The 26,883-nt window shown below is 35.9% G+C and overlaps 1 protein-coding gene across 5 annotated transcripts in view; it reads left to right on the top strand.

Annotated features, from left to right (window-relative positions):
- The window catches only part of ARAP2 (ArfGAP with RhoGAP domain, ankyrin repeat and PH domain 2), a 178,468-nt gene that overhangs the window by 74,114 nt on the left and 77,471 nt on the right, over positions 1 to 26,883 (top strand). For all 5 annotated transcript variants that reach the window (XM_028848385.2, XM_028848386.2, XM_015138193.3 and 2 more), the window contains exons 10-19: positions 4,724 to 4,839; positions 6,691 to 6,890; positions 9,935 to 10,020; positions 11,566 to 11,748; positions 12,690 to 12,864; positions 13,320 to 13,454; positions 21,002 to 21,146; positions 23,550 to 23,652; positions 24,306 to 24,504; positions 24,695 to 24,758. In XM_028848385.2, coding sequence (XP_028704218.2) covers positions 4,724 to 4,839; positions 6,691 to 6,890; positions 9,935 to 10,020; positions 11,566 to 11,748; positions 12,690 to 12,864; positions 13,320 to 13,454; positions 21,002 to 21,146; positions 23,550 to 23,652; positions 24,306 to 24,504; positions 24,695 to 24,758 — 1,406 coding nt within the window. The remainder of the gene's footprint in view (positions 1 to 4,723; positions 4,840 to 6,690; positions 6,891 to 9,934; positions 10,021 to 11,565; positions 11,749 to 12,689; positions 12,865 to 13,319; positions 13,455 to 21,001; positions 21,147 to 23,549; positions 23,653 to 24,305; positions 24,505 to 24,694; positions 24,759 to 26,883) is intronic.

Genomic DNA, 26,883 nt, shown 5'->3' with positions numbered 1-26,883 from the left:
GCTCATGCCTGTTTTTCATAATAAGAATAAAGCTCACAATCAGATTGTTGTTAATGGGCAATTTATTTTTAATTTAGTTGAACATTTACCATTCACATTGCATTCTGTTTTTAAAAATTTATGCCTGCTAGTTATTTTTGGACAGGACTTTTTTTTTGTAATTAAGTTTTAAATAGATACTATGTTCAGTTGGCTTCAAATTCAAAAGGTATAAAATAAAAATAATAATAACAAAAGTTAGCTAGTCCTGTATAGCACTTACTGCGTTCCAGGCATTCTTTTAAGCATTTTTATTGCATTAATTTAACCCTCACAAAAGTGATGCTGTAGGTACTACTGTTATCCCTATTTTGCAAATAAGTGAACAAGCGAGAGAGGAATACCCGAATAAGAAACCTGGTCTGGGTTTTTTCCTCTGGCCGGTTAAATGTCACAACCTTTGGAAGGCCTGTTAGGAAGATAACTCTCTCTTGTGGGTTGGATTCAGTATGCCTACCACCAGGCTTTTTTTTTTTTTTTTTAAATAACACTTACTGCATTTTTGCATTTTTCTGTTATCTCATTTTTAGACCAAAAACTTCCCTAAGGCAGATACCCAGACTTATGCTTTTGTGCAGCCCAAGGACTAAGCACAGTTTCTGGCACAACTAGGTACTTACTAAGCACTGCTTTGCTTTGCCAGGACTATTTTCCCATTAACAAATGACTGTATCTGCTCTGCTTACTTCACAGAACTAGGAAATCAAACAAGAGTTCATAGCTGTTTGTAAACTTCAGAGCATGCACAAATAGATATTAAACCAGTTACAGAGTCCATGCTATATGTTTAATGAAGACGGATGCTTTTAACACCTCTGGACATTAACAGAGGGGTTGGCACCCAGCACAAATAGGATCTCAGCAATCCAAAGTGTCATCCTGTTCTGGCCGGCTTGTTTGAAATTGATAGTCTTAATTATTTCAAATGGTTTTTGTATATTCTGATTGCATGCATTCTACAGATGCAGATAAAATTGAGTCTTTTTGGTTTTCGTTTGTAGAGACAGGGTATCACTATGTTGCTCAGGCTGGTCTTGAACTTCCGGCTTCAAGCAATCCTCTCACCTGGGCCTCCCAAAGTGTTGGGATTAAGGTGTGAGCCACAGTGCCTGGTCAAAGAGAGGAGTATTTATGTCTTGACAGTTACATATTGCATACTTACACTGTCTAAACTAGTTGCATAATGGTTCTGCTATCTAAATCAGTGTTTCTTGGCATTGGCCACATATAAAAGCCATGAGGTTGTACTTTTGTTTTTGGAAATTAAACATTCTTAGGTTCTGCCCCCAGATTCATGGAATCAGGGTCTCTTGGTGGGAGGGAGAGATCACCATAGGTAATTTTTATGAGTATCTAGGGATGTTCTAAATACTGTCTAAATACTGTGAAAATAATGGCTTAATGTCCACAACTTTTAACAGAAAATGCAGTTGTTTCATATATGATAGCTCTCAAGAGCACCAACATTTACTTTGTTACTCTAATGTATATTTTACAGTCAGTTTATGCTGGTCAGTTCTGTACATACTCTAATTACTCAAAACCATATGGCCACAGCAAGCAGATGATAAGTAGGTGGTGCGGTGGCTCACGCATGCAAGCCCAGCACTTTGGGAGGCCAAGGCTGGCAGATCAGGAGGTCAGGAAATCGAGACCATCCTGGCCAACATGGTGAAACCCCGTCTCTACTGAAATACAAAAAAAGTTAGCTGGGCGTGGTGGCACATTCCTGTAGTCCCAGCTACTTGGGAGGCTGAGGTTGCAGTGAGCTGAGATCGTGCCATTACACTCTAGCCTGGGCAACAGAGCAAGACTCTGTCTCAAAAAAAAAAAAAAACATCTTTGCCTTGTTTGGGAGAAATTTGGGGTGTTGACCAGCTAGCACTCCCTTATTTTAACAGAAAGTACAGCTTTACATGTAGACATTTTATGATTTGCTGCGGAGATGAGCAACCATCTATTCATGCAGGAGCCTTGATGAGGCTCATCAGTTTCCATAAAAGGATGTCATTCTTACTATCTGCTAGTATGATGGTCAGAGTATTATGTGTGCCCTTAGTAACATACAGGACTAGCAGGCGAGGCCCCCATCAGAGAATATAACCTGGAGTGATCTGATACACAGTTTTTGTCAAATACCTCATTATGGAGAATTGTTTGAAGGACATGCAGTCCAAGTATTTATTCTAGAGTTTATTTATTTATTCTAAAGTTTATTCCGGTATCAAGGTGAGCCATCAAAAAGCTGTTTTAAAAATATCTTATCTTGCTACTCCTACCTTACTTAATTTCCTCACTTGTGAAAGAGAGCTTGAGTTCCCAATCACATGCATTGTGAGTTTATCCAATGGGTATGTGATCCAGCAGGAGCATAGCTGTGGATAATTAGGGAATTGAAAAAATTAATAATCAAGTATAACCCTGTGCCAATAGGCTGAAACTTATTAAAATGCAGCTGATTCGAAAAGCTTGATTTTCTTCCTTCCGTAGAGATCATGTTAAGTGCTATTTTTCATTAAGTGGGTTTAGTATACAAAGTGGAAGTGTGGCACTCCCATTCTGATTATTTTACAGCACTCAGCATTTTTCTGCGTATTTTCTTTTATATCACTGATTTTCAGTTTCTGGCTAGTTTCCCCTAGTAAAGTGAGCCATTTGTTCTTTCATCAGAAAAAAAAAAAAAAAAAATCAGTTGATGATTTGTTTTCTAAATGAGTCATTTCCTTATTCTAACTAAAAACCTTATGTATTAAAAATGTAAGAGAAGCTTTCCCACAATTTGCGTCTGGAAACTCTGGCTGCTTTTACAAGTTGGGGGGCATTTGTTATAGAATGATTTTTTTCCACTTACTTTATAAGTCGGGAACACATTAGTACTAAATGACAAAAACCTGAAGAAGAGCTTCACTGGATGGAGATTTGTTTGAACAAATCCCGTGGTGTAGGCAGTAAGAGTTGGTACTACCAGAAAACAGGGTTTTCCCTATTTTTGTCCTCACTTTGATGTCCTTAGAGCCTAAGAATTTGTCCTCAGTCTTCCCTTTTCTAGGACTGTGAAGTTCTAAAATGGCTTCTGTGCTTCTAGCAGTTACTTCCCCTGAAGATGGAAAGGCAAGGGCCGAAAGGCTTTCTTCTTCCAAGGCTGTTCGGCCCCTCCCCCTCCATTCTACCAGGAGTTGTTTAAATTTTATTGAAGGAAACTACAACACATGGTCACTTCTAAGTATAGGGGAGTGGAGAATATACTTCTTTTACTTTTGACATATATAGCAGGAGAGACAAAGAGAAGAGGCAGATGAGTGGCTTCTTTCTTCTTTTACAGTCTCTAACAAGTGTCCTTACTGAAAATGGGCCAGTATTTTTTTTTTTTTTTGTATTTTGCCTTTAATATTGCTACTTTTCTTTAGTCATAATTTAGGAATTCAGAACACATTTAGTCTGAATTGATTCAAATAGGTCATTCTTTTTTTGATGTACATATTGTTTTGTAAAGTGTGGAGATTATTTAATTGATAAGTCACATTCTGAAATCCATATGGATAGATGATATATTGCAAACTTTAATGCTTTTAGAATGCAGAGTCTGTTGTAGCCTTTTGAACAATTTTGAATTTTCATGAGACAAGTTGAAAGTAGTAACTATAGCCGGGCGCGGTGGCTCAAGCCTGTAATCCCAGCACTTTGGGAGGCCGAGACGGGTGGATCACAAGGTCAGGAGATCGAGACCATCCTGGCTAACCCGGTGAAACCCCGTCTCTACTAAAAAATACAAAAAACTAGCCGGGCGAGGTGGCGGGCGCCTGTAGTCCCAGCTACTCGGGAGGCTGAGGCAGGAGAATGGCGTGAACCCGGGAGGCGGAGCTTGCAGTGAGCTGAGATCCGGCCACTGCACTCCAGCCTGGGTGACAGAGCGAGACCCCGTCTCAAAAAAAAAAAAAAAAAAAAAAAAAAAAAAAAAAAAAAAAAAAGAAAGTAGTAACTATAGATTTTGAACAAATGGCAGTTTTTATACCAAAGTAGCATTAGAGGAGTTTTTTTAGGAATTTGATTGAAGGGAAATAAAAGCAATAAAATATTGGAAATGAGGTAAAATTGTATACCTCGTAAGACAAGTAATGCTTTTGTTTGAGAGTAAATGAGGAGAAAAATAATGACAAACAGCAGAGGTAATCTAAGATAGTAAAACAAGGAAAGAGCAATCAAACAGATTCGGCTCCAGATCTTTTCTACCACATACAAGTAGCTGCACTTTCCATGTAACCTTCTTCCATTGTGCCTCAGTTTTCCCATCTTTTTACATAACTAGTAATGATGCTAACCTCCTAGTATTATTTCCACCTAGGAAACTGCTTGACATATAATAAGAGGTAATGAGTATTTAGCTTCCTTTAATGAATGGATAAAGGTGAATATCGTGCCTACTTTCAAAAGCAGAGCATGTCTAGTTCAGTGTCTGTGGCCTAGTCAATGTATCTTTCACATCGAAGAAACCCCATATGCTATCAATAGGCTGGCTATAAAGCTTAAGATGGCCTAGTGCTAGTATGTATTGAGAGTGGTTACCTAAAGTGAGACAGATTTTGTAGTAAAATTTGGAAGAATTTATTGGAATTTAGAAAATATAATTATACTTTCAAATTTTTTTTTGTTTCTTTATAGTTTTTTATGTTTTTCTCCAAACTAGGATTTTAAGAGTGGACTTGGTATTACCATAATTCCTATGAATGTAGCAAATGTAAAACAAGTGGACCGAACTGTGAAACAGTCTTTTGAAATAATCACTCCCTATAGGAGTTTCAGGTAAGCTATTTGTAAACATTTTGTGTTCGTACTTCTATAGGAAAGCTTGGGTGATCCACCTTTATGTTGTTCGTGGTGATTTTTCTCTTGTAGACCATTGAAAGTTATCTTCCTGCTTTTCCATATTGTCTAATTCATTAGCCACTATATAAAAACACCTTGTAAAAGTGACCTGAATAATCACAAAACATGCAAAAATATTTATTTCATGAAATTTGAGTAATTTCTTAATACTTAATTTTCTTACTGGGCATGGTGTATGTTAATTTTTTGAAAACAAATATGTGATAATTTCCTTCTCATTTGGAAGAAATGAAATAAAAACATATTACATTGTCTTTAAGTTGTATTGCTATTTATCTTCTTTTAGCCTGATCAAATATAATCCCTCATTTAAAAATCAATTCCTATTTACATTTGTTCCATATGATTTCCTCCAGGGACTGCAGCTTCAAATGATACTAAATTTAATGAATCTCTTAGCACCTATTGATCCAAATATTTTAGCATTTTTTATATATCTTGTATTATGGTATTCTACTAACTGTATCATTATGACAATGAAACAGATAATTTGAAGTACTTAATATGTTTTAATAAACTAAAATGACTCCATAGTTTTAGTATACAGAAGAGGCATAAGTCAACATCTTTTGAGTTCAACTATATTAATTAGTTTGTTATAAATAATCACATCACAGAGTAGTGTGCAAGTCAGAGGCGATTGTTCTAGGCCTTTAAAGGACTAACAATTAGGAATTTCAAAGATACTATCAAGTGTGTTACTTATTTTGCCTGTTAAACTATATCCATTGCCTCAAATTTTGAGAAAGAAATGATTGCATAAAAATAACAAGCTTTATTTTTACATTTGCAGATTCTAGCCAAAACTAAAAATATAGATATTAATATATTGTCTGTGACAAATTTCTAGTAGAACCAGAAACCACTAAAAGTGATGGAATCCTAAAGAGCTTCAAAAAGTATAATTCATGTAGGCCATTTATTTTTATGGATTATTTAGAATATGTTAGCTGTGATTTTCATTATATTTCAAAGCATTTTCCTCTTTACAAAAGAAAATTTGAATATGCATCAGTTTTGTGGGTCATTGACCGAGTATGTAGCACTGTAGCACGTTCCTTTGCACATTGTAGGGGCTCAGTAAATATTTCTTGAAGGAATGAACTGCTGTTTAATGTTTTTATTCATTCACTTGAGCTCCCAGTAAACATTAAGATTCAGAATAAATCAGAACGTGGCTAAAAATGTGTTAGAAAACTGTTAGAATGGTAACCACTTAAAACTTTTTTGATTTCCCAGTTTCTTAGAACCATCTGGGCATTCTTCTAATTAAAAAAAAAAAAAAAAAAAAAAGAGAATCTCTTCTTAAGTTTGAAAAAAAAGTCACAATTTCTGGTGGGTGTTTTTGATAACATAGCTTCAGACTATCGTGGCATACTTGCTTGGCAAAATATTCCAGTAGCCCTGAAACTCTGCCAATAAACTCTTATTGATGATTACATAACCATTGCTTAGGAAACATAGCCTCTTGTTTAGACTTGTGACCTAACATGGCAAATTTTATGTTTTCTTTAGAAAATGTGTATGTTAATTTTGGTTCAAGATGCGTAAACAAAGACATAAGCAATGTGGAAAATTAAAAGGAAAAAAAACCACGATTTGTTGAGTTAAATGATTTTTAACAGAAAAGACAACCCAGAACTGCCTAGCAGGCATATTTTTCAGCTGTTGTTTAATTTGTGAGTGAAATGAATATGCAAACTGAACATACTGCTTAATTGGCCTTTACAAGGGAGATCGATAACACAGAAACGTTAATTGTTTCAGCTTTACAGCCGAGACTGAAAAAGAGAAACAAGACTGGATTGAAGCTGTGCAGCAATCAATAGCAGAAACTCTCTCTGATTATGAAGTAGCTGAGAAGATTTGGTTCAATGAATCTAACAGAAGCTGTGCAGATTGTAAAGCCCCGGATCCTGACTGGGCATCCATCAATCTCTGTGTTGTCATCTGTAAGAAGTGTGCAGGTAATTAGTGATAAGTTTTGCTCATCACTGCTTTGTGACAGATGGACACTGAATGCTCTTCATTGTTATATATTATATATTGTAGCTAATGGTTGTGAAAAGTAAAACCAGAGAAAGCTTATTACATTTAAATCAAATTCAGAAATAGCTTATGAGTCTAAACTTCTCTTATGTATGACTTAGACATAAAAATGGATTTTTAAGCATGTAATCATATTTTGTGCCTACTGGTCAATGTATAGATTTTAAAAAGGCAATGTTGAAATTTCTAGATTTTAGGTAAGTATGTTTTAGTATGCATCCTGAACAAGCTTGCATCTTTAACTTGAAGATTCGTCCACCTTTCCCCAGTCATTTTTGGTAACACATATTTTTCACCTCCATGTTGTTTTGAGCACTAAACTTCATATGCCTGATCTGGTATCTCTTATAATAAGAATTTTTATAAAGAAGCACTTCACAAGACTATTGATGTTTATGAATACAAACCGGTACTATGACTGGTTTTCTTCTTGCGACCTCACACCTGACAACCTGACCTCTCCGTGTATTTGAGAGCTCAGACAGTTGCCCAAGTCAGTGGAAGGAAGTGGACCTCAACTTAGGTGTGTGATCATGGAAGTTTTGGAGAAAGTTAACCACAGTCTAAACTTCAGTTCTCTTAGACTACCTGTGTCCCACCACCTTCTCCCTCAGTGTCTGTATACACACACACACGCACACACACACACCCACACACACACAGAAAGAGAGAGAGAGATGAGAAAGACAGACAGAGAGAGAGAGAATGCAGCTCAAATGCCAACCACTGTGCTGGTGTGCAGAATTGAAAACATGTGTAAGACATGACATTTCCTTCACGATAATGAGACGAATGAATGTTGGACTAGAGTTGAATACAGGCTTCAGTGAGAACGCTGGAGAGGAGCGCCTACCTCAGCTAGAGTGCAGTGAGTAGTGCAGCCACAGGAATTGCTTCAGATCCTGAACACTTTTCTAGAGCACTGTTCAACTGCATTTCTCATCAAACTAAGATTTCCTCACCAGCTAATAAATAATATCAATCACAACAAAAAATGCCCGTGAATCACCTTCTACTTTGTATTTTATCCCATCTTTTTCTTCTCTCCAGTTTCATTGGAAGAGACGGCCTTTGTGCTCTTCACAGCTGCTTTTTTCTACCTTTGCTTCCTTTCTTTCTTCCCTCCTTAGGATACCACTTCATCACTTATTCACTCTCTTATGTAAGTATTCAGCTATGGCTTCTTTTGTTTCATTGTATAAACTTGCACAGATTTGTCTCATTAAACCATCAGGATTTCTGAAAGTTACCCATTTCCTTCTATGTGTCAATCTCTGTCCCCTTTTCCTTTCATAGACAGGATGTTATAAAGAGTTGTAGTGTGCATAGGTTTTTTTCATTCCTTTAACTTCCTAAGTTTTCTTCAGCATTCTGTAATCAGCTACCTTTTCACTCAACTGCCGTAAAAACCTTTTCACCACATTTACCAATGTATTTTACCTCTCAATTTCGGTGTGGTCACTTACTATCTTTATTATTGTCTCTTTATTTGAGACTCTTGACAACATGTCTCTCTGTGACATCCCTCCTCCCTTAGCTTACAAGATACCATTCGCTCTGTGTATTCTTATTACCAATCTTTTTTTTTTTTTTTTCCAGGTTACTTTTCATGCTTGTGAGATACATGTGTTCCCTTGGGTTACATTCTCACTTCTCTTTTACTGTGTTGCTGCTGAGTGATGTTATTTATCACTTTAATTCCACACTCATTTTTAAGCAGATGATTCTCAGGCTGTTGGACACCAAACTCTTATGATTATATGCCTACTAGAATCTCTACTTAGATTTGCCAAATACACCTCAAATGTAACATGTCAAAAATGGAGCCATCGTTGTTCCCCTCAGCCCATTTCATAAAGCTGCACATTTTCATACCTTCTCAATCTTGATCAGAAGCAATACTGTCTACGCTGCACTCTCAAAGCCTAAAATCTGAGACACCTTCTTGACTCTTCCTCTTTCTTTCAAACCCACCAAGTCTCATTCATTTTATCTTATCAACCTCTCTCAATCTGTCGGCTCCATTTTGTTTTCCTGCTGCCTCAACTCAGAATCTGTCATGCCTGGGTTACTCCAGCAACCCCTTTCATCTCTTCCTACAGGCTTTTAAGTTTTTACCTTCTGGGTACTGTATTGCCTGTAGGTAGTCATTATAAATGCAAACCTATGCAGATTTCTTCCATGGGAATTTAGGGCTTTGTGCTTTAAGTAGTTTCTACCAAAAAAAAAAAAAAAAAAAAGACAAGAACCTCTTACCTATTGTAGGGAAAGGAATGAATATTCATTGTTCATTAGGCTAAGGGCCCTTAAGATCAAGGATAGTGGACTGTATACCTTTTTTCCTTCTCAGCTTTGAAATAATCTGACATAGCCTGGTTGCTCAGTGATGACTGAATGATGATTTATATAGCACAATTGAATTGACAGTAATAAAATTCTGGGCTCTTACTCTCTTCCAGACATACTTGTTGAATAAAGTATTCATGTCAGATTTTTAAGGACACGCTTATTAGACATGTAACTAGTTTTACAATAGTCAAGTTTTTGTAACAGTAAAGAAATATCTGCACTTACATACATGTGGTTTTAGCAAGCTTTACAAAAGGTTTCCAGTGGCCTATTTCTAGCTGATTACCAAATGAGGAAATATTTATACATGTATCTGTACATATGCACACATGCACATAAATATATTTTTAAGTGTAGTTTTTTTTTTTTTATCAGTGCAGATGCTGATGATGATTGCTGCTGTTTTTATTGTAGCCAGCTGTGATTTGTCTAATTCCCACTACTATTGTTAGTGCTCTTGTCATCTTGTCATTGAGGAAAGCATGTATTGGCGTGTTTTAAGTTGAGGAGATATGCAACGAACATACACAGACATATACACTTTTTTTCAAAACAAAGTAAAATAAATTTACATACAAATTAAAATAGAAATGCAATTGTGTTTTGACTCTAGGCCAGCATAGATCTTTGGGACCAAAAGATTCCAAGGTTAGAAGTCTAAAAATGGATGCTAGCATTTGGAGCAATGAACTCATCGAGGTGAGTCTTATTTAACCTGAATGGGGTTGTGGTAGGGGTTCAGTTTGCAGAGACTGGGAGGAGGTATGCCATGGGGTGGGGTGGCAGGAATATTTCTCAGGGCTCTTTAATAAAGTTCTCATTACATTATGAAAATGGCTTATAGACTTTTTAATAGTAACTCTTTGAGAATGCTTCCTAAATGAGATAGTTATTTTAAAAGTAAAAGTATAGATGATCCTTAATAATAATAATAAGGACTTAGAAAGGTTTGCCAGTTTTTTTTTTATGCTGGAACTATGTGTGTGTGTGTGTGTGTGTGTCTGTGTCTGTGTGTGTGTGTGTCTGTGTGTGTGTTTGTGTCTGTGCGTGTGTGTGTGTGTCTGTGTGTGTCTGTGTCTGTGTGTGTCTGTGTCTGTGTGTGTATGTCTGTGTCTGTGTGTATCTGTGTGTGTGTGTCTCTGTGTGTGTGTGTCTGTGTGTGTGTCTGTGTGTGTGTGTCTGTGTGTGTGTGTCTGTGTGTATGTGTGTGTGTGTCTGTGTGTGTGTGTGTCTGTGTGTCTGTGTGTGTGTGTGTGTCTGTGTGTGTGTGTGTGTCTGTGTGTGTGTGTCTGTGTGTGTGTGTGTGTGTGTCTGTGTGTGTGTGTCTGTGTGTGTGTCTGTGTGTGTGTGTCTGTGTGTGTGTCTGTGTGTCTGTGTGTGTGTGTGTCTGTGTGTGTGTGTCTGTGTGTCTGTGTGTGTGTGTGTCTGTGTCTGTGTGTGTCTGTGTGTGTGTGTGTCTGTGTCTGTGTGTGTGTGTGTCTGTGTGTGTGTGTCTGTGTGTGTCTGTGTGTGTGTGTCTGTGTGTGTGTGTCTGTGTGTGTGTGTGTCTGTGTGTATGTGTGTGTGTGTCTGTGTGTGTGTGTCTCTGTGTGTGTCTGTGTGTGTGTGTCTGTGTGTGTGTCTGTGTGTGTGTGTCTGTGTGTGTGTGTGTATGTGTGTGTGTGTCTGTGTGTGTGTGTCTGTGTGTATGTGTGTGTGTGTCTGTGTGTGTGTGTATATGTGTGTGTGTGTGTCTGTGTGTGTGTGTGTGTGTCTCTTAAATCCAGCATGGGTAAAATAATAGGAGAGTGAATGAGAACATTTGGAAAAATTTACTGTTCTTTACTTTGGTCATACTCTGTCATTAACTGTGATCGAGGCTACTTTGCTGTGTCCTGTCTCCATTTTCGGCTCCTGTTCCACCACCAAGCACTTTAGACAGCATTAGCCCACCTACTCGGCCATTTAAAGTGAATCTGTCTCAGTTGGAGTGTCAAAGAATGAAAATACTTTTGCTACTACTTGTGTTGTTTGCAATTCTTTACAAGCTAATTTCTTTCCATTATTTAGAGTGGCTAGGCTGTATTCAAAACTGATCATAGTATCTGCTTTCACTCCTTTTTCTGGAAGAGTTAGGTCTGTCAGTTGTTTTCCTGTACTTTATACTAAGTTATGCTTTAATTTGTAATATAATTCAGTTTCCTGCAGATTCAAATACCTTTTATGAACTGATATATTATGGGGTTTTTTTTTTTGACAATTCAGCTTTTTATTGTCATTGGAAACAAAAGAGCAAATGACTTTTGGGCTGGTAATCTTCAAAAGGATGAAGAATTACATATGGACTCACCAGTAGAAAAGAGAAAAAACTTTATTACTCAGAAATATAAAGAAGGAAAATTCAGAAAAACCCTTTTGGCATCTCTCACTAAAGAAGAATTAAATAAGGTATTCAATTAAACATAACAGGAGACATGGATTTTAATGTCTTTTTAATGATGTGCCAAGATTCTTGAGAAAAAGTAAAAAATCTTATACTATCTGACAAAATTATTTATTTTATTTCCTTTTGTGAGATTATTTCAGTGGTTTCCCCCTTGTTTCACTTAAGGATTCATTGTCAAAAAAGCATAATTCTTCCTCCATAACTGAAGTTTCCTGCTAACTCATGGTGCCACAATCTGAGGATTTGGAAGCAAATGGGGATCCAGTAAAGTGAAGTCTGAGGACTGATCTAATGTGGGAAGAAAGGATGAGAAGAGATATAGAGGCAGCTTATTATTTCAAGGCAAAAGAAAAAAAAATTCTAGCAATTCCTATTGTTTGTACAAAGATGATATATAGCATAAGTCAATCATATTTTTTATTGCCTCTTTCTCACTGTTCTTCCTCCTTCCTATCCTCGGCCCCCGAGGGGAAGATCCTGAATTTGCTTTGCACTCATCTTTCAATTTCTCATAGCACTTAATAATTCAAATATTCTGCAGCTCCTGATTAGATTGGAAAATATATATTAACATTCATATGAAAAACACTTAATGGTTACTTCATTATTATATTGAAATATTTTGATTCTCTGCGCATCAGTCATTATCATAGTATGTAAGCATAAAAATGTCTTCCAAAGCAAGTATGATGGATTAGGTTTAGAAGGAACATCATAGCAACCAAACAATGAATTGAGACTTGGAGGTCTTGGGTTGTAATTTAAATTCACACAAACCAGGCCTTTTGTGCCTATTGCCTAATTCATGGCATAATTATTAGTAGCTGCCTTAGGATAAAAGGAATACAGACTTTATCCCATACATGAATTGTCAGACTTTCACTCATTTTAATAGCTAGAATCTTTTCTTTCCTTAAGATGTGTATTTTCTTTTAATGACCAGGCTCTGTGTGCTGCTGTAGTGAAACCAGATGTTCTAGAAACAATGGCTTTGCTGTTTAGTGGAGCAGATGTCATGTGTGCCACTGGAGACCCCGTGCATAGCACCCCCTATCTGCTAGCCAAGAAGGCTGGGCAAAGTCTGCAAATGGAATTTCTCTACCATAACAAATTCTCAGGTTTGTCACTGTCTCTTCATTAACCTGGTCTCTTCCCATATATCCGTAAAAGGACTGAAGCATAAATCTATTTATTTTTCAAATAAGAGAAACCATCAGAATGAAGAAAAATGTAATTACCCAAAAGATGGAGGGGCCTAAGACTATTTTTTATATCATTTCAATAAAAAGTTTAGGAAGTCAATCTTTTATATTCCCTTAATCTTATAAATGGAAGATTAAAATAGCTAACCCACATAATCATTTCCACCAACATTAAATCCGATTTTCATATATGAATAATAAACATGACTTAAGTGCTTATTTGCAAATTTTATGCAAAGTAAAATAAATATCTCTTTATAATTATTCTTTGGTAAATTTTAAGTAGTTTTTCTTCTAGCTCAAAACTCATGTACGTATTATAAGCAAAAGGAAAATTGTTTATATTTTAGATATTTCTTTAATTTTTCTAGATTTTCCTCAACATGATATTCATTCCGAAGGTGTATTAAGTCAAGAGTCTTCCCAGTCCACATTCCTCTGTGACTTTTTGTATCAAGCTCCTGCTGCTGCTTCTAAACTCTCTTCAGAGAAAAAACTGCTTGAAGGTATTTTTTTCTGTTCCTTTTAGATATTGTCTGATAAAAACTTTATTCCATTATCAAAACAATTAGGTTTAGATTTTGATTTTTTGAGATGTTAGATTTGATCTCCAAGTAGAGATATTTTTGAGGATTTATAAACGCTTCTAGGTACAAATATTATTTCATATACTGCAGCAGGGATTTACCATTGGGTTGGAATGCTGAGTGAATTCTCAACAGAATTCACTGATATCTACCTTAAGGCTAACCAATTCTGTTTCAGGTTATAAAGGTTATTCCGACAAAAAAAAAAAGGTGAAACTCAGCCCCTTTCCTTAGGGATGGACACCCCAACTGGCTCACTAGATAATGCAGATAAATGTGAACACATAGGAAGAAATGACAAGTTTTTAGTACATATTCAATTAGAGTACTAATATCAAAAAGTTCACTTTTTTTTTTCTGATGAAAAGTGTGTGTGTCTGTGTGTGTGTTTGTTTAAGTAAAATAAAACTTAAGCTTGATTTCAAAAAATGATGAGAATCTGATTTAACAACATACTCTAGGTTTGGGGAATTATCTGAGCAGAGTCACAATGGGGCATTTATTCATTTATCCTTCCAACTCCTTGTGTCAAACTGATGCTAGGTATTGGGAGTTTAAAAATGACTAAGACACAGCCCTTATGCTCATGTATATACATTGGAACAAATCTGAGAAATATAGGCAGGAAAATATAATGCAATCTGCCTTACTGGAACAAAGAGTGTAAGAGAGATTAAGCTGTACCTGCCATTGATGGTGGCCACTGATGGGCTCTGGAGCCTAGCATTAATTCACTAGGTGATATAATTCAGCTATATTACTCAATCAAAAGAACTATAGAATGACAAACTTACTGTAGAGTGTTAGTCCTCATATATGTGATTTGCAGTTCTTATTTCAATATAAAAGCTTTATTTCCAAATATATATATATAAATATATATATATATATTTTATATATATATAAAAAACATATAATATATCCTGAAGCAGAATTATATTGGGATTAACTATGCATTATTAGATTTTCCTGAAAAGAATAGCTATCCTATAGTGAGTGAGCATGTATTATGTGTAAGGCATGGCTTTAGGTACTTTACATACATTAATTATAATCCTCATAAGAGTCTGCAAGATCATTGATGTTATGTCGATTTTCACATGAACAATGAAGCTCAGCATGAAGCAGAAGTTTACACCTGATTTGTGTTCTCATTGTTACAGTAGCACTTTAGCTTTGGTCAAAGTGTGACAGCCAGATGACAGTAGAATGGCAGAGCATTTTTATCCTTTGAATTAGGTATTTTTGATTCTTTCGACAATTGATTTTTTTCATCCTATACTCAGCCTAGACAATAATAAATGTCAGATTTTACTGTTTTTGTTGTTTTGTTTTATTGTCTTCCACTTTTACTGTCAGTATTATCCCTAAGTAGTTAAAAGATAAGTGATCAGAAGATGAAAGTTCTTGGACATTGTGAATTGACTATATCAATCATCAAAATAATTAAAGTACTTAAAAAAAAGTTTAGAAGAATGTTTCTTCTAAATACTTGGATATCACAGACTCATTCTTCAGACCAGTTTTATAAAGATCAAATGGGGATTGAAACACAAGATTTTCTTCCCAAGACTTTTCAATATATTGTAAGCATTGTACAGGTTAAAAATAATCTTTATATTATTTTTGACAATTGTGGTTATAATATTTGTAAACTTACCAGTCTTCTTTAATATTTTCTTGAAACAGATTGGTTTTTAAATTTACTTGAGTACTACATTGATGTAATAAACAATTGTAACTAAATAATTCCATTTTTTGTATATTAACTATGGATATTTGGTTAAAATTTATTTTAAAAAAGAAACGGGTGCATTATCTATATATGTAATTTACGGATATTTTTCCATTTTAAAACACTATCTTTTAGGTAATATGAAAGTTAGCTTCTGTATTTTTTCTATATAGTACAATAGCAATGATTTTAATGAAAATAATCTGGCAGGGTATTCTTTGATTGTCTTAATATCTTTCATCCAATTTACCAGCAAGTTCTATCACTTCAAACTCAAAATAGATCTTGAAGCAGTTGGCTAGTCTTCATTTCCACTGATGTCCTTCCAGCCACAGTAACCATCCTGACCTACCTATGCTGCAGTGCCTTCCTTAATTGTCTTTCTGTATTTACCCTAGCTTCCCTTCAAAACTGTCTCCAAAAAAGAGGCTTATCTTTTTTGTTTCCTTCTTCCTTCCTTCCTTCCTTCCTTCCTTCCTCCCTCCCTCCCTCCCTCCCTCCCCTCCCCTCCCCCCTCCCTCCCTCCCTCCCTTCCTCCCTTCCTTCCTTCCTCTCTCTCTTTTCAGATGGAGTCTTGCTCTGTCGCCCAAACTGGAATGCAGTGGCACAATCTCCGCTCACTGGCACAATCTCCGCTCACTGCAACCTCTGCCTCCTGGGTTCAAGTAATTCTCTTGCCTCAGCCTGCTGAGTATTTGACATTATAGGCACCCACCGCCACACTCAGCTAATTTTTGTATTTTTAGTAGAGATGAGATTTCACCATGTTGGCCAGGCTGGTCTTGAACTCCTGACCTCAAGTAATCTGCCTGTCTCAGCCTCCCAATGTGCTGGGATTACACGCGTGAGTCATTGCGCCTGGCCAATTATCTTTAAAAATGGAAATCACCCAGGTAGTCAGAAGGCTGGGATAGGAGGATTGCTTGAACGCAGCTTGGGCTACATAGGAAGATCATGTCTTCTAAAGGTCAACAACAACAACAAACAAACTGGAAAACTGAACATGTAATTCCATTGCTCAAGTCTAGTGGCTCCTCACTCCAGAATATAACCATATTATTTTTTATTGTGACCTAAAAGACCTTTTTAGTAGAATGGCGTGAACCCGGGAGGCGGAGCTTGCAGTGAGCCGAGATCGTGCCACTGCACTGCAGCCTGGGAGACAGAGCAAGACTGTGTCTCTACATGGTTACTTGCCTGGCTGCACTGGTTTCCTCTCTATTCCTGGAACATGCCAAGTCCTTTTCTGCCTCTTTTGGTCCTTTTCACCTGCTGTTCCCTCTGCAAAGAGGGCACTTCCCCCAGTCTGGTTCCTTTTTATTCAGGAATCAATTCAGTTCCCCCTAGTTAGTGAGGCCTCTCTGACACCCTACTAATGTGTGAATCCACTGCCAGCCCTTCTCATTCATAGGATGCTGTGTATATTCGTCCTACCACTGATCACATGGAGATGTGCTGTTTCCATTTATTTGTTTCTCTTTCCCCCGAAGTGAAAGCTCAATGAGGCATCAGCTTTTTCTAGCTTGTCAAGGATTATCAAATCTTTGATACCCAAAACAGTGTCAGCACATGGTAGGACATGATAAATATTTGTGGAATGATAGAAGAATCATTTTTTAGGAAAGTTACCACTAGTGTAAATGGATGACTCATATGTCAATAATTTGGTTTTGATCTGTGGATAAAAAGATATAATTGCTGGCACAAAGCATATTTTGTGCAGAAAGCCCCTACTTACAAATGAACAGGAAAAGTTGAACTATCCAGAAAAACTTCTGTGTTTGTTTCTTTTTCTCCCTTGAAGTTTGTGCAATAGTGTTGTTTCTGTTGAACATCAGATTTATGAAAAAAATGAATTATTTGGAAAGATTTAGAGATTAAAGTGTGGTTGTCACCTTTGCCTCTGAAAGCAAGCACTTGGATGCTACCACTCCATCAGCACTTGTCAGGACAGCCATAGAACAAAATGATTAAAAACAGAGACAAAAGTCTGGGAATAAAATGCATGCAGTTCCAGAGTTTCAGAGGCTTCAAATTGTCAGTTCAGGTTTTCGAGATTTGAAGTTTTTCTAGCCTCTGGTTATGAAGACTGATCTGTATTTTTCTTTTTTTTTTTTCCTTTTCATTTTAGTGTTCATGAAAAGAAAGATGGATTGCTTTTGTTGAGCCTAAGCACAGAGTTGAATAATAGCATCCTGATTTTGTTTTCCCTTTTCCCACCTCGACCATATTTTTTCCCTTGATATCTTACCTTGATTTGTTTACACAGTATTCGATTTTTAAAAAGAAAGTGGTTGTTTTTGGATTACTAGAAATTATATTTCTGTCTGTTTATATTTAACTTTGTGGATTAACATTGAGGAATTTTGAAGATCTTTTGTTCTGTGAAAGCCTAGATTGTATAGCTTAAACATGTTTTTCCAAGGCTAAAACACATGTCTTTTAAATGAAAAGGATTACTAACATATATTACTGTTTGTAGTGGGTGTTGAATACTATTAATTTAGGAAATTTCTCATCATGAAACAAATTCATAGTTTCAAAAAATAACAGTTTTGCCTTTACTACCTCAGATGTATTGTATACATATGTATTAGAAGGTATGACTTCTTTACCCTAATACATTTTTGAGATGAATGTATATAGTTCAAGCATTTAACAGATACAGTGAGTAACTGTGTGCAGGCGCTAAGAGGGCGGCTTCCAGAACCCACCTGCCAGTGAGGTTAAAACAGCAACTTTCAGAACCCAATTGCCTGGGATTCCTTCCCCAACTCTGATGCTAATTACTTAATGTGACCTCAGGAATGTCGATTAACCTGTTATGTGCCAGTGAAAAGGGTACAAGGAAGGGACATAATATAACTGACATAACTGGGTTGTTCTGAGGATTCAATGAGTTAAAGCATGTAAAATGTGTAGAACAGTGCATGGCACATAAATATGATGATGATGATGAAGAGGAGCACTGAAGAGCTTATGTTTAAGCACAGTTGCCCCTGACTTCCAGTTAGCTTTTGAGTTTAGTCATGTTGTCCTGTAGGCTGTAGCCGACATTTACGGTATCCAACTATATTATGTCTATCATTCCATGGTAGCATTTCAGTTGGTCACCTCTGGGGAATTCTTTACCTGTGCTTGGGTAAATCTTGTAGTAATGTTTTTCTTCATTGATCTCAACATGAAGATTGAATAGAAAGAATGAATAACCCTTCTTGCCAGTCCACTAAATTTACTTGCATCCTATAAGCTCCTATTTATGGAACAGCTGAGGCCTGAGTGTCATTCATTCTGCGGTCCCAGTTTTAAGTTGGTAAACAGCTTCCTTTAACAATTAAAATGACTTGTGGAGCAAAGAGGGTGTCAAGGAGGGTACCGACATTTCTCAAAGTCAGATTTAGGAGTGAATATCTAAATTAGCCCAGGCAGACCAGCATCATACAACATAATCTTGCTGAACCTTTTCATTGCTTCCCATATCAATGGGAATGTCAAGATTTCCTGTCACAGCTTCATTATTATAAATCCTCAAAGACAATATGTGTGCCTGCCTTGTCTGACTTCTAGCCCATTTCACTTACAAAAATAAAGCTAAGAAATGGTTACAGAAATGAGAAAGCTACAGGACTAACTCTCCACAAGCTTATAATTCTAACTGAAAATGAGTTTGTACATACCATTTTAAAGAGATGTGTCATTTGTTTCCCATTAGAATTTACATAATGAGATTCTGCAGTCACATTTATGTTATGCTTAATTCATTTGGCACTGTTTGTTTAAGACCTTCGAATGGCTCCCACTTGTCTAAGTGAGAGAGGCACAGACTCCTGAACACCTGTCAAGTGAGACTCTTGGGGTCTGGCCTCTGCCGTGAACCTGCAATCTTGTTTCCCATTTCCCAACTTCACATGTAATCTGATTCTCTGGGCAAATAGGGTTTCTGCAGTTTCACCTTTCTATGACTTTCTTCTTACTGTTCTTTCCTGATGCTATGGAAGGATTGTGGCTCTGAATGCTTTTTTTGCTACTTTAGAAACATGCCTCCTAAATTATGAGGGATTATTTTATAGACTTTTTTTTCTTTGCAGTTTTTTTTTTTTAATCACTTCAATATGAGGGGTGGCTTACCTCCTTGAATGCTTCTAATCTACTAAAGAGACAACCTGCTGGTTATCATTTTGAACGCATCTCCCCTTTCATTGGATTACAAGCTGCCTGAGAACAGGGGTGGATCTCCTAATCTATGACAGTGATTAACTATGCACTGAATAATTGTGCATTTTTTATTTATTCTCTTATGAAGATTCTTCTAGACATCTGAGTGCATTGCTTTGAAATTACTTCCAAACTCCCTTTGATTAGTATTTTGACTTTATCTTTTCTTATATTTTAGAAACTCGCAATGAATGTTCATTTAAAAATTGTGGCTTTTCACGATTTTTATCTAACTGTGCAGGACGTACACTGTGACTCAGGATTTGAGGGCCCTGGAATTATATATCACTTTGACCAGGAATTGCTTTGGTCTCTGTTAGTTTTCTTTTCCAGTGCCCATAAAAGATTCGTTTATGCTATTTGCTTCTGCCAGTTATGATTGGACTTTCCATTTGGTAATTCATTTTCAGAGTACTGTGTCCTATCTAGCTCTTTAGGTGTCACCATTTTGATTGTTACTCCTTGTGATTGTTTTTTGAAGCCAAATACATTGTCTTGTTTTCTTTCATGTCACCCCCACACCCACCTAAGATTCTGATCATATGCTAAAGGAAAAATTTGAAATTAGTTTAATATATTCTTAAGCTTTTAAATTAGTTTGACTAATAATTTGAGACTTACAGAAAAGTTCTAAGAACAGTGCAAATAATTCTCATATACCTTTTGCCCAGATGTATCAATTATTAACATTTTACATTTGCTGTATTTTTCTTTCTGTGTATGTGTATAAATATGCCTATGTATAATACACATACATATGTATCATGTATGTGTATACGGGTACATATTTATCTCATACTTTCTTTATATGCACACTTAAAAGTAAGTTGCACACATGACACCTCTTTACCTTTAGTAGTTCAGTATGTATTTCTTTAGAAGAAGGGCATTTATAAATAATACCTTAAAGTAACCACAGAACAGTAATCCAACTTCAGAAATTATCTAATATATAGACTTTCTTCATTATATCGAATATATAGACCTTAGTAGTCTTAGTGTCTGTAGATCGAATCTATATTTTAGGTGATGGTCTGATTTAGCCTGCAGGTGGTAGTGTGCTGACTTTCGTATAAGATGAATTTGAAATCTTCTGAACAAGCATTGAGGGCCCTGCAGATTCTGACCCTTCTTCTTTTGCATACCTACCATAAGCTGCAGTCTCACTTTTTATGCTACATTTTTTTTTCCTTTTAATACTCTGTACAGACATTTCATTCTCTGCAGCTTCAGAGTTGTTTTTCAGCAACCTCTTTATGGCTCTGCCTTCTCTGGTCATCAATGTCACAGCCATTTTTGTTTTATACATTCCTTGCTACTAGATTGTAAATTCTTTGGAGAGCAGAGAATATGACAACTTTATATCCCACGCAGCAATCGTATATACTTTATGTGAAATAGGCAATTAATAAATGTATTTACTTGCATCCAACCATTATTTAGAAACATGTATTTGTTTTTAAAATTAGATTCGTGATTAGCTCAATTTGTTATTTGTTTTGTTTCCAATTCTTAGAGACAAATAAAAAATGGTGTGTTTTGGAAGGAGGCTTCTTGAGTTACTATGAAAGTGATAAGTCTACCACACCTAATGGCACCATTAATATCAATGAAGTTATCTGCCTGGCTATACACAAAGAGGACTTCTATTTAAATACTGGGTAGGTCTATCTTTACACAATTAGGGGGTAAAATGTATTTTCAGATAATTACACTGGCTAATGAGAGTTTTGTTATTTTAGTTATTTAGTTGCTTCTAATAGAAGGGTTGAATGGTTTTTGAAGCTTACTTACCTTGCACTTTTGGAAATTTCTTTTGGGAATTCACTATAAAGCAGGAAAACTAAAATATTTACAGTGGGTAATATGAAGTGCTAACATGTTTGAATCAAATCTTTATGTATTTTTTTTTTTGAGATGGAGTCTCACTCTGTCACCCAGACTGGAGTGCAGTGGCGTGATCTCGGCTCACTGCAACCTCCGCCTCCTGGGTTCAAATGATTCTCATGTCTCAGCCTCCTGAGTAACTGAGATTGCACATGCCACCACACCTAGTTAATTTTTATATTTTTAGTAGAGATGGGGTTACACCATATTGATCAGGCTGGTCTCAAACTCCTGACCTCAAGTGATCTGCCCATCTCGACCTCCCAAAGTACTGGGATTACAAGTGTGAGCCGCTGTGCCTGGCCAAATCTTATGTAAATGTATAGCATATCATTTATGACCATTGTAGTCATTTAATTTTTTTACTTATTATTTTAAATAGTGTACTAGTGGTAAAATTCATTTATCCATTTAATGAGTATCATAATTAAAACAGATAAGAAAGGAGAATATTCTGTGACGATCTATTCACATTAAAATAAACTAATAGTATATTGAAATGCTAAATTTCTTAAAGATATATTTGTTAATTTAATGGTCAGAAAAAGTCACAATGAATAGATTAAGCATTATTTATGTAATATATTTGACTCACCTATACTATAGTTTAAATAAATCTCCGTGAGGACTTTAAAAACAGGCCCCTAAGATCTTTGGTGTGAAAGTATCTTATCATGTTTTTTGATGTAATTAATGAAAAACATTGACATTAAAATCTGAAAAAAATCAGTTTTATAGGAGCATAGATTTTAAATAAGATTTTTATATGAGAAAGGGAAGAGATTTGCAAAGCTCTTATTTACATAAAACTACATTGAACATATTACCTTTATTTTATGATGACTAATTGAGATGACTTGTTTTCTAGTAAATCTGATTTGATTTATGATGTGAACAAAACTGATTACTAATTGACTTTTGTTTTAATCTTAATAGTGTTTTACCCTAAATGATATTCAATGTAATATGACTTATGGAATGTTAAAATAAGTGGATTCTATATATTAAATTACTAATTAGTAAATGAAATATAACAAATATAATTAATACTAGTTTATGTCAGTATATTAATATGTTAAAAATAAAATATTCTTGATAACATATACTGATACAAGTAGATACGCAAAGAGAAAGTATCTACAATGAGATGCGGTTAAAAAATAATTGTTGCCATAATATTCTTGCTGAATTGCCTCAAATAGCACATTGGAGAGTATGACCTCAATAATGTAGGCACTGAAGAGTTATATAGACATATTTTAGGAAGAGAGCTGAAAGAAGTGGTAAGGAGATTGGAGGAAGAGAGACTGTAATTGTTGAGAATTTAACTAGAGGAAGAGAGTGAACTGATAAGATTAAAAGACTGACTGGATGAAGAGTTGATGTTAAGTGGAAGAATAAGTTACACTCAAGGGTTTTGAGCTTGTTGTGATGAGGTTGATTGTGATGCTTCTAAATTAGGACGTGAAGGAGATACAGCAGGCTTGGGATGGAAAAGAGGAGAAAGGAAGATGACTTTGGCATAGGGTATTTTGAGATTTTTAGGTAACAGTAGCACACATACTTAGCGTGTGCTAAGAAATAAATGGAGTTGTGAATGAGGAACTCAGGAAAGAATTCAGAGCATGGTATGTTGCTTTAATGTTATCTATAGTAAGAGTTAGAAATTTGGGGTAAGTTGAGATGATGAAAGGAACATTTATCTTTCTTATGAAAACTGTAAAAGTGTTAATGCTTCATGTTTTTGTGTTCTGGAGGGAACCTGCTGTATGACTGGGCCTATTTGAAATTAGACAAGAAGAGTATTAAAAACTGTTTGGGCAATGTTTGCTTTGAACAGTTGGTCAGAGTAAATCAAGAAGGAGTGGTGAGAGAGGGAAGACCAGACCAAGGAGAGCCCTTTGCTACATCAGTCAACTGATGAGTGTCCAGGGCGTAAACAAAGTTACACAATAGAATGATTAAGTGATTATACAAAATATTCCTTTTGTCCAGTCCAGTGTGTTCCATTTACCTCATCTGAGTAAAATGCAAACCATTAACAGAATCTGATAGGATGATTTCACAGCATTACTTTATTTTAAAAGGCATTTAATTAAAAACTTGACCTGTGTGCTATTTGTTTTCTTAGGAGCCAAACGTAACTGGTAGTATCTTTTTATTTGTGCATGTTTTAGGCCCATCTTTATCTTTGAGATCTACCTACCCTCAGAACGTGTGTTTTTATTTGGAGCTGAAACATCTCAAGCTCAAAGAAAATGGACAGAGGCAATAGCCAAGGTATTTAAATATTATGTTATTGCTCTAAATCCAGACAAGATTCTGAACTGGGAGTCTGTGTTTGAGCTTCAGGGGTCCATGAAAGTTTCATATAAGATTATAGGAATAAAGTTCATACTTCATTAGATTTTCAAAGAAAGTTGTCAAAAGAAGTAGCTACCTTCAGGAGCCTTAAGCAGGGAAGAAATTAAAGTAAAACTTGGAGAAATAATTATTCAAATTAAGGCCATGTTTTTGATGGTTAGGATATTCTCAATATTGTAAAGTCATTTCTGTGTGTGTCTTTTTATAGGTAGATATTTTATTCAAGGTATACACAAAGGAGAAAGGAGCAGATTCAGGAAAATATATAAATGGAGAAAAATGCTGAAGGTTGACATTTTGAAAAGTTCTACAAATCAATCAAGAGAATGTCTTGCGGTTTCAACTCTGTAGCAAGACAAGTGGTTTAAGATGCTGCCATTTGAAAATACATTATAGTTGTTCAGTTTTAAGACTGATAGCAAGTTAAATTGTTTTGAATTTGGTGTTACCTTTGAATCTTTAAAATAGAAAAACTAAGATAATTTGTCTACCTTCTCTCATATCTGTAGATAGGGAAGGGATTTCCTATTTTCACTGTCTTTATTACTTTTTTGTATTTGTTTTAACAGCATTTTGTTCCCTTATTTGCTGAAAACTTAACAGAAGCTGACTATGATTTGATTGGTCAACTCTTCTACAAAGACTGCCATGCCCTGGATCAGTGGAGAAAAGGCTGGTTTGCTATGGACAAATCCAGTTTGCATTTTTGCCTTCAAATGCAAGAAGTTCAGGGAGATAGAATGCACTTAAGAAGACTGCAGGAGCTAAGTAAGAGTTTTTTTCCTCCCTTATCTTTGGAACACTTTTCTTTGTTGCATACAATAGTGGTAGCCTTTAGTAAAATCTTGATGGCTCACTCCCAAACTTATGACTAAGCAGTATTAATATTTGTGTCTTCATGGATGTTTATTGTAGGGTTTTTAAAAAAATAAGTTTTTGCTTTTTGTTCTCCCTTCAGCAATCAGCACAATGGTTCAAAATGGGGAAAAACTGGATGTCTTACTCTTGGTAGAAAAAGGGAGGTAAGTGCCTTTTTGCTTTTTGTTCTTTATCTCAGCAACTCTGGGCAGTGGGATTGTTTTGTTGTTATTATCTTGAGGGAGAAAATAATATTTTAAAACCTGTTGAAATTTTCTGAATCATATAAATATACATATATATAGTATATAGTCTTTCTTTGGAAAGACTATACCAATGATATTTACATATTTTTATAATTTTTATGACAGACTTATTGTGATCAATTATTGTATAGTTTTCTATAGACCTAGATTCCTCTGTGACATTTACATTTAAGTATTTGGAAAGCAGTTTGGTAATTATAAATGTATATTCCTGGTAAGAATATGATGACTATAAATTGTATTCTGAATTATCTATGCGTATGGGTCACGCATAGCTAAAATTTGATCTCTTGAATTTATTCAGTTTTTTCAGTAACTAGTAAGCATCTACTGTGCATCAGGGACTGTTAAAGGTATTGGTGATATCATGATGAATAAAACAGACTAGTCCCTACCATCATGAAACATGTATACTATTAGGGAAAACAGTGTAAGCAGACAAAAATAATTATATGCTGTTCTGTCCATCAATTTTAAATTCTACGCAGAAAAATAAGTAATATAAAAATAGTCTGATGGGATAGTATCTGTGTTTGCTAGCTAAGAGAAGAAATATTGGATGAAAGATCTTCATAAAGTGAAAAAGTAAACTTTGCAGTAATCCAGATAGAGTATTTCAGGTGTAGGGCCAAGGGTATTTGAAGACTCTAAGAGTGTGTTGTACTTGGCATGTCCAAGTTCTGCAAGGAAGCTGTGGTGGCTGGGAATATTTGAATGAAAGAGAGAGTGGGAAGAAATGATTTCAGAGATACCCACAACCTTATCATATAGGACCTTATCAGTCATGATGTGTAAAGGTTTGAAATTTAATCAAATTATGATGGGAAGCTGCTCAGTCTGAGAGCTGGGAAGTAGAATGGTCTGATTTATGTTTTTACTGGATTACTCTGACTCCAGATGAACAAGCTTCTGGGGGATGAAAGTGAAAGTGGGTGTTTAGTTAGGATGCTGGCCGGGAAAGCAATGGCTTATCTGAGAATAGGAGTGGTTGGATATATCGTGAAGGTAGAGGTGTCAGGATCTGTTGATGGATTAGATAACTGTAAGAGGCAAGGATGATGCCAGAATTCTTGACCTGAGCAATTACTGAATTATGGTGCTGTTTTTTGAGAGAACAAATACTTGGAGCATAGAGGTAGGATATTCGTAAGTTTAAGACAGTAGATCAAGAATTTGGTTTTGGGAATGGTAACTCGGAGATGTCTCTTTGCAGATCCAGGCAAAGTGGATCTGGTGAGTAAGCAGTTGAATATGCATGTCTAGAATTAAGTGAAGAAGTTATATCTGGAGATATAAATTTGGGAGTCACCACTGTGCTCATGCTATTTTGCTAAGGAACTGGACAGGTTCACTTAGTAGAGAGTGTGGATAGAAAAGAGAGTTGAAGATATAGCCGGAGGTCCCCCAATATGTAAAGGTCTAGAAGAGGAGATGGTCAAGCAAAGAAGCCTGAGAAGGAGCAGCCGGGGACATACCAGAGCAATTAGGAAGACAATTTCTTTTATTTTTAATTTTGGATTCAAGGGGCACATATCTACATATGTGCAGGTTTGTTACATGGATATATTGTGTAGTGCTAGGGTTTGGGCTTCTATTGAGCCCATCACCCAAGTAGTGACCATAGTACCCAATAGGTAGTTTTTCAGCCCTTGCCCCCTTCGGTCCCCACTTTTGGAGTCCTCAGTGTCTATTATTTCCATCTCTATTTCTGTGTATACTCATTGTTTATCTCACACTTATAAGTGACCACATGCAGTATTTGATTTTCTGTTTCTGTGTTAATTCACTTAGGATAAGGACCTTCAGCTGCATCCATGTTGCTGCAAAGGACTTAACTTCATTCCTTTTTTATGGCTGTGTAGTATTCCATGGTATATATGACCACATTTTCCTTAGCCTGTCAACCACTGATCGGTACTTGAGTTGATTCCACATCTTTACTCTTGTGACTAGTGCTGTGATAAACATATGGGTTCAGGTGTCTTTTTGGTAGAACCATTTTTTTTTTCCTTTGGATAGATAC

Source organism: Macaca mulatta, chromosome 5 (assembly GCF_049350105.2).
Source record: "Macaca mulatta isolate MMU2019108-1 chromosome 5, T2T-MMU8v2.0, whole genome shotgun sequence".
NCBI lineage: Eukaryota > Metazoa > Chordata > Mammalia > Primates > Cercopithecidae > Macaca > Macaca mulatta.
The sequence above is the reverse complement of the archived record's forward strand: the minus strand, read 5'-3'. Positions and strand labels throughout refer to the sequence as shown.